Source organism: Dendrobates tinctorius, unplaced genomic scaffold (assembly GCF_039654945.1).
Source record: "Dendrobates tinctorius isolate UK_male_01 unplaced genomic scaffold, ASM3965494v1 ptg000129l, whole genome shotgun sequence".
Taxonomy (NCBI): domain Eukaryota; kingdom Metazoa; phylum Chordata; class Amphibia; order Anura; family Dendrobatidae; genus Dendrobates; species Dendrobates tinctorius.
Window position 1 is genome coordinate 43,354,574 of NW_027361797.1, and position 16,931 is coordinate 43,371,504.

At 45.1% G+C, this 16,931-nt stretch overlaps 1 protein-coding gene across 1 annotated transcript in view; it reads right to left on the reverse strand.

The window, feature by feature from the left end:
- Positions 1–16,931, reverse strand: part of LOC141047759 (acyl-coenzyme A synthetase ACSM3, mitochondrial-like) — a 28,412-nt gene that overhangs the window by 8,357 nt on the left and 3,124 nt on the right. The window contains exons 6-9 of the mRNA XM_073543035.1: positions 14,031–14,187; positions 2,955–3,034; positions 2,646–2,769; positions 1,961–2,041 (exon numbers count right to left, since the gene is read on the reverse strand). Of these exons, the coding sequence (XP_073399136.1) occupies positions 1,961–2,041; positions 2,646–2,769; positions 2,955–3,034; positions 14,031–14,187 (442 nt within the window). The remainder of the gene's footprint in view (positions 1–1,960; positions 2,042–2,645; positions 2,770–2,954; positions 3,035–14,030; positions 14,188–16,931) is intronic.

Sequence of the window (16,931 nt, forward strand, 5' to 3'; positions counted from 1 at the left end):
CAGACAGTATCACACAGGATAGGATTAGATACACAGCTCAGCAGTCAGTATCACACAGGATAGGATTAGATACACGGCTCAGCAGTCAGTATCACACAGGATAGGATTAGATACACGGCTCAGCAGTCAGTATCACAGAGGATAGGATTAGATACATGGCTCAGCAGTCAGTATCATACAGGATAGGATTAGAATACATGGCTCAGCAGACAGTATCACACAGGATAGGATTAGATACACAGCTGAGCAGTCAGTAACACACAATAGGATTAGATACACAGCTCAGCAGTCACTATCACACAGGATAGGATTAGATACACGGCTCAGCAGTCAGTATCACACAGGATAGGATTAGCTACACGGCTCAGCAGTGAGTATCACACAGGATAGGATTAGATACACGGCTCAGCAGTGAGTATCACACAGGATAGGATTAGATACACAGCTCAGCAGTCAGTATCACACAGGATAGGATTAGATACACGGCTCAGCAGACAGTATCACACAGGATAGGATTAGATACACAGCTCAGCAGACAGTATCACACAGGATAGGGTTAGATACATGGCTCAGCAGACAGTATCACACAGGATAGAGTTAGATACACGGCTCAGCAGTCAGTATCACACAGGATAGGGTTAGATACACGGCTCAGCAGACAGTATCACACAGGATAGGGTTAGATACACGGCTCAGCAGACAGTATCACACAGGATAGGGTTAGATAGACGGCTCAGCAGTCAGTATCACACAGGATAGGGTTAGATACACGGCTCAGCAGACAGTATCACACAGCTGAGCAGTCAGTAACACACAATAGGATTAGATACACATGTTTATCAAAAGGCTTTTGAATGAGTTGAAAATAAAATACTATCAATACTTGGGTAATCGTTTAGCTAATTTGTGTTGCAAATCTGTAGTGTTGAATATTTGATGTGAAATGTTTTTATCTGCAATATAATCATTATAATTTGTTATAACCACAGTTGGTTACTATGCCCAGGCAGCGCCGGGCTCCTCAGCTAGTAAAAAAATATTACCGGCAAGAAAAAAACTATTTCACCGTCTAATACGGCACCCGTGTTGGGTAGAATTAACAGCTTGTGAAAAGCTGTAGAGCTGACGTCAGCCTCTAAATTAGAGAACACATCGTCATGGCAGGACTGTGGGGAAGCACTGTCCCTATTTTATACACATCGCCCTCAAAATGAGTTTTGATTCCAACTGAAATTATAATTTCATGGCGCCAATTACTTTAGAAGGAATTCCCACTCCTGTTAAAGTCTTCAGCAAGCGATTCTGCTTACCGACTGCTAACAGTGTGTAACGCACACACCATTAGGATCTGGCTCTGCTCGGCAGTTCCAGTGTTTGCCCAGTGAGAATTCTATTGAAAGACGAGGCCAAGGCTCTTGTCAGCACTTGCGGTCACTTGATGACAATTCAAACCAGGAAGCCAAGCTGCATCCGAACTGTGTGTGCATTACACACCATTAAGATTCGACAAGCCGAAGATTTCGGCAAGTGTGGGCAAACTTTTTGAAGGAGACCCATCTCCTGTCAATGGATATACTCTGGTTATGAGAAAACAATCGCAGCATGGTGAGGGTGCATCCAATTCTCACGCATGAGAGAGAGCTTGGGAAACATCGGTTTGCTCTTGGATGTCATCCGAGTGCAGTCCGATTATGGTAAACGCAGACAATGGAGAAGATGGAAAAATTAAGTTCTCCATCTCTGTCCTGTGATTCTCTCATGCATGAAAATTGGATCAGACTAAGGTGACACTAGTAGAGTTTGATCTGAGTGACATGAGTAAATCGAGTACCGTATGAACCTGCTCTGAAAAGAAGAGGTCTCAAGAATTTTTTTTTTTTTTTTTTTTTTTTTAACATTTGCTGATTTGAGCAGAACTTTCAGTTGTCCCATGTTCATACCACCTTAGAGACATAAATACCTGGACGTCATAGGGTGGAGAAGCCTTTCCCATAGAGCCTGGTTTTATTTTCATTCCTTTAAACGATCCACATATCAGGACCTAGATAGTAACGGCGGTGATTAGCGGTGGCGTTTTATCCCATAAGGCCTCGTTTACACTTGCGTGTGACGGCTATTCCGTGACGCATGCCTCTGATATTCTGCATGGACACTTTCCCACATGTAAAGCATATTTTTTTTCTATATGAAACATGTTCAAACACATTATATACTCTTAACAGCAAAGGCGCTCCAGTATGGAACCACGAAGGGAGACGGCACTGAATACAAGAGCTTATAAAGCTGTCAAGAACAGCAGACCCGTGACCAGTTCCCGCACCTCGGTCCACGATACATGGACATCTGAATAAGGCTAAGGCTGGGGGTCACACTTGCGAGTGTGACGCGAGAAACTCGTGCATCAATACCCGGCACTCGGGATTGGAGTGTGCGGCTGCATAGAAATACATGCAGCTGCACACTCCGGTCCCGAGGCGAGAGACTTGCGTGAGTTTCTAGCATCACACTTGTAATTGTGACCCCGGCGTTAGTCTGAGTTTCTGTTCTTCAGCCAGAATAGTACCATCAGCTCTTGGACCAATAGTATGAAAAACGCCCAAGTGCTTGGCTGCAAAAAGAAAAAGAATTGTCAAGTTATAACTTACAGTCTCCGTTTGACCGTAGCCTTCATAAATGTCAATCCCCGTGTTCGCTTTCCATTGTTCCATCACTTGAGGATTGAGGGGTTCTCCACCGCTCACACAATGCTTTAGACTCTTAAATTTGTAGCTTTATAAACATATAACAAAAATCTATTGTTAATAAACGTAAAAGAAAAAAAAACATAGAAACACTTATTTTGTGTGTGTGTGACCGAAACTGTCCATTCGAAAGGACGAAATAGCTGAGAATCAGGGCCCACCGAGGCTCCCCCGAATAATCGCTTTATGCCTGTAGTGTACGGGTGTGCGTACCTTGCAAGGTCGCATAACACCAGCATACGATAGGCGGTTGGAGGAGCGCAGAATACAGTGACGGGGTAGGTGGCCAATGTCTGCATAAAAAAAAGAAAACTGTTAAATATATACGGGTAAATATATTTTCACCCTTTAGTTTACAATTTTCTGATTATATATAAAAAGGTTATTTCCACTAAATTAAAGAGGTATTCCCATCTCCGCAGTCCTATCCCAGTATGCAGTAAGTGTAATAATAGCACGTACCTCCAATTAGAAATGTATAGTTCTTCTGATTCACTATGTCTCTTATACCATGTGCAGGGCATTGTAGTAGCTTAGGTAACCATGGTTACAACCACTAACTTGCTTATATACTGTATATATGTGGTTGTAACCATAGATATCTAAGCCAGTGCAATGCCCTGGACATGGGTTAAGCAACATGGCTAATCAGAAGAACTTTACTACATTTCTAAATGGAGAATTTATGAGAATACCTCTATAAAATTCTGTATTCTTAACAAGTGGTTTTCCTCTGCTAAAATGTGTGTGTGAGATAGATATCTTAATTTTTTTTTTTTTTTTTTTTTAAGAAAAATGCCACTTCAATACCTTTTTGGAAAGCAATAATTTTTGCTGTTTTTCTGCAATGATATATGGAAGTTTTCAACAAAGCAAACTAAGATATCCAGCCATTTGGATATAAATCGTCACCAATTTATTAGTGCAGCTTAAAAAGTTCCAGGTACATCAAAAAATATGGCATCAAGGCAAAAGCCGTGAAATGTTCCGGACATAGAACTATCCTTAGCCCTCCTTCCCGTGTCTGTGTTTCCAGTACGGGTGGAATCCGATTTTTTTTTTTTCACGGATACCACACGTACCCATTATAACCTACGGGGCTGTGCACATGTCCATGTTTTTACATAGATCGCGTGACCGTCCAAATCAGACAGGTACATGTCTGTTTTTTTTTCCAGCAGCACAGATTGCAAGGGCCAATACAAATCTATGGGTCCATGAAAAATACGTACTGCACTTAGATGGCATCAGTGTACATCCATGTCTCATATTGCAAAGTATTTGAGAAGCTTTGTAATTTATTTCTTTATCCATACCAAAAACACAGGTGACATGGTAAAAATGGAGACACTGATAAAACGCTGACGGTAAAAATGGTGACACGGATGACACTGATGGTAAAAATGGAGACACGGGTGATACTGATGGTAAAAATGGAGCCACTGATAAAACGCTGACGGTAAAAATGGAGACACGGGTGACACTGATGGTAAAAACGGACACACGGGTGACACAATGATGGTAAAAATGGAGACACGGGTGACACTGATGGTAAAAATGGAGCCACTGCTAAAACGCTGACGGTAAAAATGGAGACACGGGTGACACTGATGGTAAAAATGGAGACACGGGTGACACTGATGGTAAAAACGGACACACGGGTGACACTGATGGTAAAAATGGAGACACGGATGACACTGATGGTAAAAACGGACACACGGGTGACACACTGATGGTAAAAATGGAGACAAGACACTGATGGTAAAAATGGAGCCGCTAACGGTAAAAATGGAGACACGGGTGACACTGATGGTAAAAATGGAGACACGGGTGACACACTGATGGTAAAAATGGAGACACGGGTGACACTGATGGTAAAAATGGAGCCACTGATAAAACGCTGACGGTAAAAAAGGAGACACGGGTGACACTGATGGTAAAAACTGACACACGGGTGACACTGATGGTAAAAATGGAGACACGGGTGACACACTGATGGTAAAAATGGACACACGGATGAGACACTGATGGTAAAAACGAAGACATGGATGACACTGATGGTAAAAATGGAGACACGGGTGACACTGATGGTAAAAATGGAGCCACTGATGAAACGCTGACGGTAAAAATGGAGACACAGGTGACACTGATGGTAAAAACTGACACACGGGTGACACTGATGGTAAAAATGGAGACACGGGTGACACACTGATGGTAAAAACGGAGACACGGGTGACACTGATGGTAAAAATGGAGACACGGATGACACTGATGGTAAAAACGGACACACGGGTGACACACTGATGGTAAAAATGGAGACAAGACACTGATGGTAAAAATGGAGCCGCTAACGGTAAAAATGGAGACACGGGTGACACTGATGGTAAAAATGGAGACACGGGTGACACACTGATGGTAAAAATGGAGACACAGGTGACACTGATGGTAAAAATGGAGCCGCTAACGGTAAAAATGGAGACACGGGTGACACTGATGGTAAAAATGGAGACACGGGTGACACTGATGGTAAAAACGGACACACGGGTGACACACTGATGGTAAAAATGGAGACACGGGTGACACTGATGGTAAAAATGGAGCCACTGATAAAACGCTGACGGTAAAAATGGAGACACGGGTGACACTGATGGTAAAAACGGACACACGGGTGACACAATGATGGTAAAAATGGAGACACGGGTGACACTGATGGTAAAAATGGAGCCACTGCTAAAACGCTGACGGTAAAAATGGAGACACGGGTGACACTGATGGTAAAAATGGAGACACGGGTGACACTGATGGTAAAAACGGACACACTGGTGACACTGATGGTAAAAATGGAGACACGGATGACACTGATGGTAAAAACGGACACACGGGTGACACACTGATGGTAAAAATGGAGACAAGACACTGATGGTAAAAATGGAGACAAGGGTGACACTGATGGTAAAAATGGAGACACGGGTGACACACTGATGGTAAAAATGGAGACACGGGTGACACTGATGGTAAAAATGGAGCCGCTAACGGTAAAAATGGAGACACGGGTGACACTGATGGTAAAAATGGAGACACGGGTGACACTGATGGTAAAAACGGACACACGGGTGACACACTGATGGTAAAAATGGAGACACGGGTGACACTGATGGTAAAAATGGAGCCACTGATAAAACGCTGACGGTAAAAAAGGAGACACGGGTGACACTGATGGTAAAAACTGACACACGGGTGACACTGATGGTAAAAATGGAGACACGGGTGACACACTGATGGTAAAAATGGACACACGGATGAGACACTGATGGTAAAAACGAAGACATGGATGACACTGATGGTAAAAATGGAGACACGGGTGACACTGATGGTAAAAATGGAGCCACTGATAAAACGCTGACGGTAAAAATGGAGACACAGGTGACACTGATGGTAAAAACTGACACACGGGTGACACTGATGGTAAAAATGGAGACACGGGTGACACACTGATGGTAAAAACGGAGACACGGGTGACACTGATGGTAAAAATGGAGACACGGATGACACTGATGGTAAAAACGGACACACGGGTGACACACTGATGGTAAAAATGGAGACAAGACACTGATGGTAAAAATGGAGCTGCTAACGGTAAAAATGGAGACACGGGTGACACTGATGGTAAAAATGGAGACACGGGTGACACACTGATGGTAAAAATGGACACACGGATGAGACACTGATGGTAAAAACGAAGACATGGATGACACTGATGGTAAAAATGGAGACACGGGTGACACTGATAAAACGCTGACGGTAAAAATGGAGACAAGGGTGACACTGATGGTAAAAACTGACACACGGGTGACACTGATGGTAAAAATGGAGACACGGGTGACACACTGATGGTAAAAACGGAGACACAGATGACACACTGATGGTAAAAACGGACACACGGATAACACACTGAGGGTAAAAATATAAAAAGTGAATCATCGCCACCAACCTTTAATCAAAGTACTTCTAACGTCTCGGGGTTAATATAGGTGCCTGTGTTAATCACCATAACACTAGCCACTATGGCGGTATATCGATCTGACTACCTTATAATCATGGATACTAATGTCATTGTAGCGAGCTCCTATAATGACGTTACGATTTATAGCAAAATAAATGATTTTTGTTGGCTAGTATTGGGCGCCTGCGCAGTCGGTTTGATCGTGGTGGCCATCAATTACATACTTAGTTATACAATTCTGGGTTTCTTGATAGTGGCAAACACACAGTGTGATTAAAATCTGCACTGTCTCAGATAACAGGTGCAGTTGCCATTTTTGCGCCCGTATGATGGAATTGTTTATTATGGTTTTTTGACTTTATACTGGGTCATGTGTCTCCAACTTTATGGATGTCAGCACTTGTGCATTTGATTAAATTCATTATTGATTCAAGGTATTGAAACATGTTATTTGTATGTATCGCTGGCTTTGTGCTGAATAATAGCGCATTAGCGCCGTTCTATCATTAGGTTTATATTCTCCAGCTTGTTATCATTAACGCATGCGCAGTAGGCAGATTTCTATATGCCCTTAGTATTTGCCATCAATAGCTAGTACTGTACTTTGCACATGCGCAATGGGTCTAATTGTTATGACCCTTTTCTATACCGGTTCATTTGTTCCCGGGTTGTAAATGCCAGCGCTTGCGCAGTGGATTGAATACATCTTAGATAAAGGCCAGTCATGGCCGTTTCTTGACGCATGCGCAATGGGCAGATCTCTGGATGGCCGCAGTATTTGCCATTACTAGCTGGTGGGTCCATTTGTTGTGACCCTTTGATTGTATGCTGAGTGTTTTATTTCCGGGTTGCAGATGCCGGCGCTTGCGCACTGAACTGAATCCATCTACGACATGGACCACTTACTGCCGCAATTGACCACACTCCGTCTGTCTATCAACGTTTCCCTGGTAAGCGGTAATGCAGCTGCGCCCTATTATTAATTAACTATATTTAATGACACAAATGACAGGCAGATGGTACCCCTGACGAAGCCACAACCAGTGGCGACACGCGTCGGGTCTCTGCTCTCTCAGGCTCCACTCCACTTGATATATGGGCTTTTTGCACGGATAAGTTAGGGTCATGCTTTATATTTTGCATAGGTGGCTATTTTAGTCTGTATTACTTAACCCTGCAGGTTCAGCAAGATCAGGCATTATAAGGAGTCTATAGGAAGGTTTCCGTCCTCTCAGACACCATTCTATTTATACAGGGGTTTGTTGTATTGATCATACAGGGTCACTCTTTATTTTCTTATGGGTGGCTATTTTAGCCTCTATGACTCAGTCCTGCATGCCCAGTACCGTTTGGCATGTGTGAGGTGTTTATAAGAAAGTGAACCTTTATAACTCTATTAATCACCACCTTGCTGACTTGCTATCCAAGCTTCGCTTTGGACCTCGATGTATAGCTCATCTGGAGAACTCTCTTGTGGTTACATTCTTTAAATAACCTTTTATATATGTATGCACCATATGCAATGTATGACCATGACGTTTGTGCTGTCCTTTTCAGCCTTTATATTTATAATTTCGGTGCATCCATTTGAACCAACAATTAAATTTGTATAGTGTTTTTCTATATACTTTATGGTTGTATTCGGTATTATGGTATGCTATTTATATGGACATAGGGTTTCTCTATAAAATCATCATTTGTGGAGGGTTTTGCTATGGGAGTTTGGTTCTATTATGAGCCTATTGATTCTTGCATGTCACATGAGTGACGTATTTTAATGTTTTTAACTTTTTGTGTGTTCGTTTTTTGTGTCATAACAAAGATTAAAGTTATATACTTTTGCTAAATTATGCCTCAGGCGATCCCCTCTTCTTTTTCCATATGCTATTTGAGTATAGGTCTGGTTTGGATCCCTCTTTAAATGTCAGTTGTGCCCCCGTGTGTTTTTCTGGACACACGGGTGACACACTGATGGTAAAAATGGAGAAACGGATGACACACTGATGGTAAAAATGAAGACACTGATGGTAAAAACAGAGACATGGATGACACACTGATGGTAAAAATGGAGACACGGGTGACACTGATGGTAAAAATGGAGACACATGATACTGATGGTAAAAACGGAGACACGGGTGACACTGATGGTAAAAATGGAGACACATGATACTGATGGTAAAGACACACACACAGATGACACTGGTAAAAATGGAGACATGGATGACACACTGATGGTCTTAAAACGAAGACACGGATGATGGTAAAAATGGTACAAGCATTGCCTGTGCAAAGTTTTGTCCAGAGGGCGACAGGTCACTGAAAAAGCAGGGAACTGTCAGTTATGTCCGGAGGAAGGCGGAGGACTAATAGTATAATGAACATATATCTCCTTTAAAAACAGATTTTTAATATTTTTATCCTAAGAAACACCTAACCCAGTGTAAAAAGGTAAATAAACCAATTGATACAACACCAATAGTAGACCATTAACCTGCCTGCCAAGACCCTGCAATAAACCGATTATTTCTCCTTCCTAGCTGTGGAGGTTGGCACCCTAAGAAACGATTGTTTGTCGCCAGGCCCGGATTGGCAATATAACCAACCGGGCATTTTCCCGCTGGGCCGCTGTCACGTGGGCCGCTTGCCAGCTGCTGCGGCCACTGTTGCTCCTGCCGCCGGCCCTCTGCGGGCACGGGGGTGATAGTTTCAAGTTCCTCCCGCACTGCAGGGAGATAAGCCGCCACGCCCCCCTCGCACCCCATCCTCGCCTTAGCATGAGACCCCCTCCCCCCCGCAGCCACTCACAGCGTCGCACTCGCTTGCCTGCTCGCTCTGTTCGCAGGACCTGTGATGAGGTCACAGGAGGGGAGGAGTCAGGGGGGTCACGTGATCAGGAGCCTTTGTCCAGACCCCCGATCATGTCACCCCCTGACTCCGCCCCTCCTGTGACCTCATCACAGGTCCTGTGCGCTCAGCCTTTCCTCTACCATCTGCAAGACTCTGCTTTGCTGTTGTCATGGTGCTGGTTGAGGTAAGTATGTGTGGGGTCAGGATTTACAGTGTGGATGTAGCAGAGCTGTGTGTGTACGAGGTGTACGGAGCGGAGCCGTGTGTACGAGGTGTACGGAGCGGAGCCGTGTGTGTAAGAGGTGTACGGAGAGGAGCCCTGTGTGTACGAGGTGGACGGAGCGGAGCCGCGTGTGTACGAGGTGTACGGAGCGGAGCCGTGTGTACGAGATGTACGGAGCAGAGCCATGTGTGTGCGAGGTGTACGGAGCGGAGCCGTGTGTACGAGGTGTACGGAGCGGAGCCGTGTGTGCACGAGGTGTACGGAGCGGAGCCGTGTGTGCACGAGGTGTACGGAGCGGAGCCGTGTGTGCACGAGGTGTACGGAGCGGAGCCGCGTGTGTACGAGGTGTACGGAGCGGAGCCGCGCGTGTGCGAGGTGTACGGAGCGGAGCCGCATGTACGAGGTGTACGGAGAGGAGCTGCGCGTGTACGAGGTGTACGGAGAGGAGCCGCGCGTGTACGAGGTGTACGGAGAGGAGCTGCGCGTGTACGACGTGTACGGAGAGGAGCCGCGCGTGTACGAGGTGTACGGAGCGGAGCCACACGTGTACGAGGTGGACGGAGTGGAGCCGTGTGTGTATGGAGTGGAGCCATATGTGTACGGGATGTACGGAGAGGAGCCAAGTGTGTACAAAGCATACAAAGCGTGCTTTTCCCACGGACACAGGAGTACACGGCGGAGCCCCGAGGAGCATTTTAAAACACACACATGACGTTCCACCTGAAGTGACGTGCTGGAAGCTGACCGGAAATGAGATAATTTCTTGAGGAGATTGTGACGGAACCAGGAATGCCTCAGATCCATCACCATGTCCTCCTCCGACAGCGCAGACAGCAGGATCGCCTTGGAATCGGGGATGTCGGCCATGTGAGCGGATCATGATAGGTCCTGCACCGGGAGGCTCAGGTGGGCACTACAATGGGAGCCGGGCTGCTATAGTATCTTTATAGAATCTTTCTTTATTTCTTTCTCTCTTTTTCTTTCTCTCTTTTTCTTTCTCTGTTCTTTCTTTCTCTCTCTAATCTTTCTTTCTCGCTCTCTCTGTTTTCTTTTTTCTCTCTCTCTCTGTTTTCTTTCTTCCTTAGTGCCAGTCAGTGTGATCAGCAGTGCTAAATGGGTGCGATTAGGTGTGGACATGGGTGTGACTAGTTGTGAAATGGGTGTGGCTGGGCGTGGCCGAAAATTTGCAGCGCCGCGCTGCGCGCGCCGCAGTCTTTGTCCGTCTTTCCCTTCTTCAAAAGTTGGGAGGTATGATAGGGGCAGCTATGACCAGGGGGTCTGGTTGCCCAATAGAGAGCAGTTCTGCCAGGAATTCTGTAATCATGCATACAAAAGGGGACAGAGATTTGGGAGGAGTACTGTACCTAAAAGCAATAAATAGGACTGAGCTGAAATACTGAGCACAGCTATGACTACATGTTATATAGTCGTGTTAATCTCCTCACTTCTTGTAAACTACAAGTGTACAAAGATATTATATAGTCACCATGTGACTAGTGGGCCTGTGTAACTTCAAATGCCAGGGCTGAATTTTAGTCCCAGTCCGGCCCTGTTTGTCGCCCCCATTCAACATGGACTGTCCCTCTCTTCCCTGATATAACCCTATCAATATAGGTGGGAAAACAACATATAGCAGCACTATGCAGCAACATTATAGCATAGACAGAGGACATTTCTCATACAGCAGCAATATGCAGAAATTGTAATATAACTTGGCATGAGTTGAGGACACCCTGATGCGTTTCCCCATTGTCACGGTTCATCAGGAGGTAAACACGATAGTGCAGATGCCATGATGACACTTGGCACATGCCAAGTGTCATCATGGCATCCAGCATCTGCATAGTGCTGCTATACAGGGCCGTTTTTAGGGGGGGACAGGGGGTGCGATCGCCCTGGGCGCCACCCACGCCCGGGGCGCCACCCACGCCAGGGGGCGCCTGCAGGGCCGCACCTATCATGAGCCAAGTTGAGCTATTTGCCTCATGCGGCAGTGCTTCCTGAAGACGGGGCGGCAGAGCGGCCCCCCTGTCAGATAACGTGGTGCCGACTCTCCCTGTAACCCCTGCTGTGTCACATGTCTGACTCCGGCAAGGAAGTTTTTCTGTGGGCGGAGTTTGTGCTCTGTCCCGTTGTCTCTATGGAGTCTGCTCTGTGCCTGTTTTGTCTATGGAATCTGCTCTGCGTTCCCGCCTTTCATCTTCCCCTCATCAGGATCTGGGTGAGTCCAGACATGGAGCATCTGTTACTGTATGCACAGTCCCGGCCCCAGTGATGTGTATATACCCCAGTGTCTGCCCCAGTGATGTGTATATACCCCAGTGTCTGCCCCAGTGATGTGTATATACCCCAGTGTCTGCCCCAGTAATTTTGGGAGGCTTCGCTGATATCACTTGTCATGTCCTGGTTGGTGGGGGGTGAGTGATGTAATGGCACAGGAGAGGGTCGGAGGCTGCACACAGAAGTCTGCGCTGGCTCCTATAGATGATGATGGACCATTACCGGCTCACAGATGTTCGGTGAGGACGGGAGCCACTCTCGTTATTCTCATACGTTATCATCCCAAATGAAAACCATTGTTTCCTAGAATAGAGATGGATGTCTTACATACATTGTTCACACACTGCAATCTTTGCAATTTGCAGATTGATAGCGCAGGGTTTGTGAGTCACTGTGTGTGCGGCTGGTTTCACACGTCCTGATATTTCTGGTACCGGAGATATCCGTGACTGAGTGTGTAATACTTGCGGCACAAGTGTGCCGCCCGTGTGCCACATCAGTACAACACAGGAGGCCGCCGGGGAAGAAGCGCTACAGTAAGCACTGTTCCCCGGCAGCGGGTGCTGAAGATGGCTCTCATCATTCTCCCCTGCTCTGCCGGCGATCGGCTCGAGCAGGGGAGAGTGATGAGCATTATATTAAGGTGAGAACAATGACAGCAAGTGGAGGCTTTTGGGACTATTACTCCTATCAACCTACACCTGTTGCCGCTAATAACAGTGACATGAGGACACGTTTATCTAAAGTATTCAGCATGTTAATGTTCGGGGGGGGGGGGGTGCTTTTTCGATGTTCGCCCTGTTGGCAAAATTCCCTAGAAACTGCCCTGCTGCTATATGAGGCTCTGCCAAGTGGCCATTGTGCGGGCAGCTTTTACTACCACTTTGAAAGCTCTATTTATGCATGGTGTTGGGACAGTTATGATGTTTTGTTTTTTTCTTGTGCTGCCAGACTCATAGAGCAACCTATGATATATAGAGTGTTATAGGGTTCTATCCTTCTCATTTCTACCCGTCACTATATTGTTTTCCCAGCTATATTGATAGGGTTATATTATGGAAGAGAGGGACAGTCCACGTGGAGTGGGGGCGACAATCGTTTCTTAGGGTGCCAACCTCCACAGCTAGGAAGGAGAAATAATCGGTTTATTGCAGGGTCTTGGCAGGCAGGTTAATGGTCTACTATTGGTGTTGTATCAATTGGTTTATTTACCTTTTTACACTGGGTTAGGTGTTTTTTAAGGATAAAAATATTAAAAATCTGTTTTTAAAGGAGATCTATGTTCCCTATATGATTTCAGATTTCCTTGGAGTATTTTACTTAAAGGCTGGAGGACTAATAGTATCCAGACTGGCAGAAGGAGACCAAGTGCAACATCCAGCCCTGCTGCACTTCTGCCTCATTAGTATAAAACGGCTGATTACAGAAGAACGACAAAACTGATTTCTTCCAAGATGGCAGGATTCCCATTTGTTAGACACCTGCAACACATGCTGGGATTGTCTAACAGCCACGAGACATGCAGGAACTGGAACCTATTTTTCGAGCACTCCGAAGACACTCGGAGAACACTTAAGCACGCTCGCTCATCACTATTGCCCATTAATGAAGTCACAAGGAAGAATTTTTGTTTTTCTATCGCTTTGTTGGATAGAGAAGCTTCTTTTCACAACTAATAAAAACACTACTGACAGGTTCTCTTTAAAAGATATGGATGTGGCCAAAAACCATTGCTGGCATAATGTCAAACTACAAATCTGCTGAGTTTTTAAAAGTTAATGTTCTGGGTGTTTTTTTCATGTAATAATTAACAACAAGCAATGGAGGTCGTTCTATTTGGCCTTACCCAACCTTTCAATCCTGTACAGCCACTTTGCTTTATTTGCGATTGTTTTTTTCCCTTACTCTGTACAATTTTCATTTACTTTCACCTTACCTCCAACGTTGCAGTTGGGTCAAATCGGGGCATGTAATGAGAAAACACACATGAACCTTGGATCCAAGTAGTAAAAACACTGCTCCATGCAGCCTTTACCCAACCCGTGTCTGATGAATTCCAAAACACGTCCGATGGCGTTAAGTCCAACCAATACCTGTATGGAGGGGGAGAGGCACTCAGTTACTTTATATCTACATACCTTTTAGTGAGAGACATAAAAGTTAATGGGAACCTGTCAGCAGGATTGTGCACAGTAATCTACAGACAGTGTCAGGCGGCACCGTTATACTGATTAGCATGATATCTGGTGATTAAATCCGTCTTGTGGTTGTTGATTCTTCTTTATTTTCAGTTTTGAGTTAATGATATGCTCATGCTCCGGGGTGACCTGTGGGGGGGGTCTTCATGTGGTGCTCTGATTAGGTATTCATGTGTATGGCTTGTGACCAGACAATGATCTCTCACTGACCTGCCCCCTAGTTTACATACAATGAAGGAATTAAGTATTTGATCCCTTGCTGATTTTGTAAGTTTGCCCACTGACAAAGACCTGAACACTCTATAATGTTAAGCGTAGGTTAATTTTAACATTGAGAGATAGAAAATCAAAACTAAAATTCAAAAAATCACGTTTTATAATTTGTATAAATTTATTTGCATTTTGCAGGGAGAAATAAGTATTTGATCCCTCTGACAAACAAGCCTTAATATTTGGTAGCAAAACCCTTGTTGGCAAGCACAGCAGTCAGAAGTTTTTGTAGTTGATGAGGTTTGCACACATGTCAAGAGGAATTTTGGTCCACTCCTCTTTGCAGATCATCTCTAAATCATTAATATTTTGAGGCAGTCGCTTGTCAACTCAGAGCTTCAACTCCCTCCATAAGTTTTCTATGGGAATAAGGTCTGGAGACTGGCTAGGCCACTCCATGACCTTAATGTGCTTCTTTTTGAGCCACTCCTTTTGTTGCCTTGGCTGTATGTTTTGGGTCATTGTCTTGCTGGAAGACCCAGCCACGACCCATTTTTAATGTCCTGGCGGAGGGACGGAGGTTGTCACTCAGGATTTTACTGTACATGGCTCCATCCATTCTCCCATTGATGCGATAAAGTAGTCCTGTGCCCTTAGCAGAGATAACTCCCCAAAATATGTTTCCACCTCCATGCTTGACGGTGGGGATTGTGTTCTTTGGGTCATAGGCAGCATTTCTCCAAACACGGCGAGTTGAGTTAATGCCAAAGAGCAAAATTTTTGTCTCCTCTGACCACAGCACCTTCTCCCAATCACAGTATCATCCAGGTGTTCACTGGCAAACTTCAGACGGGCCTGCTCATGTGTCTTCTTGAGCAGGGGGACCTTGCAGGCACTGCAGGATTTTAAATCTATGGCGTAATGTGTTACCAATAGTTTTCTTGGTGACTGTGGTCCCAGCTGCCTTGAGATCATTAACAAGTTCCCCTCGTGTAGTTTTAGGCTGACCTCTCACCTTCCTCATGATGAAGGATACCACATGAGGTGAGAATTTGCATGGTGCTCCAGATCGATGTCGATTGACAGTCATTTTGTATTTCTTCCATTTTCTTACTATTGCACCAGCAGTTGTCTCCTTCTCACCCAGCGTGTTACTTACGGTTTTGTAGCCCATTCCAGCTTTGTGCGGGTCTATGATCTTGTCCCTGACATCCTTAGAAAGCTCTTTGGTGTTGCCCATGTTGTAGAGGTTAGAGTCTGACTGATTAATTGAGTCTGTGGACAGGAGTCTTTTATAAAAGTGACTATGTAAGACTGCTGTCTTTAATGCAGGTAACGAGTTGATTAGGAGCGTCTAAGGGCCCCGTCACACACAGCGAGATCGCTAGTGAGATTGCTGATTTTGTGACGCCACAGCGATCTTTCTTCTGCGATATCGCTGTATGCGACGGAGATCAGCGACCGCCCCCCCGCCGGGTATCGCTGCTCGTGCAGGATCGTCCTGGGCCATTCTTTGATCGTTGGTCTCCCGCTGGCCAGCACGCATCGCTGCGTGTGGCAGCGAGAGATCAGCGAAACTGGTTTCCAACGTAAATATCGGGTAACTGCGGCGCGGCTCTTAGATACCCGCTGTTTACATTGGAAACCAGCTTGCTCGCTGGTCCTGATCGCTGGAAGGTCTGTCTAACAATGTCCCAGCAATCTCATCCATGTCGGAACGTTGGTGGGATCGCTGGGACATCGTTATGTGTACCGGGGCCTTAACTGGTCTGTAGGAGCCAGAACTCTTAATGGTTGGTAGGGGATCAAATACTTGTTTCTCACTGAAAAATGCAAATAAATTTATATAATTTATACAATGTGATTTTCTGGATTTTATTTTTGATATTCTATCTCTCAATGTTAAAATTAACCTACCCTTAAAATTATGGACTGTTCATGTCTTTGTCAGTGGGCAAACTTATAAAATCAGCAAGGGATCAAATACCTATTTCTTTCACTGTAATGAATATTATATATATATATCTTGCAAAAAAAATTCATTTGAAAATGGCGCCGGCGCACCTGCACAGTAGTAGCTGTCAGTGATCCCATAGCTGCTATTGCACAGGCGCCGGTGGTGCCATCTTGGAGGATGAATTTTTCTCCAGCAAGATGGCGCAGCCGCGGCCTGTTCAATAGCAGCTATGGGATCACTGACAGCTGCTACTGTGCATGTGCGGCCGGTGCCATTTTCAAATGAATTTTTTATTTTTTTCCCAAAGATATATATTATTCATTATGTAAACTAGGGGGCAAGTCAGTGAGTGATCAGTGACCTGTCAGATTACATACTGATGAATATCTAAGGGTCCCGTTACACTATGCGACGCACCAGTGATCCCGACAATGATACGACCTGGTAAGGATCGCTGGTGCGTCGCTAAATG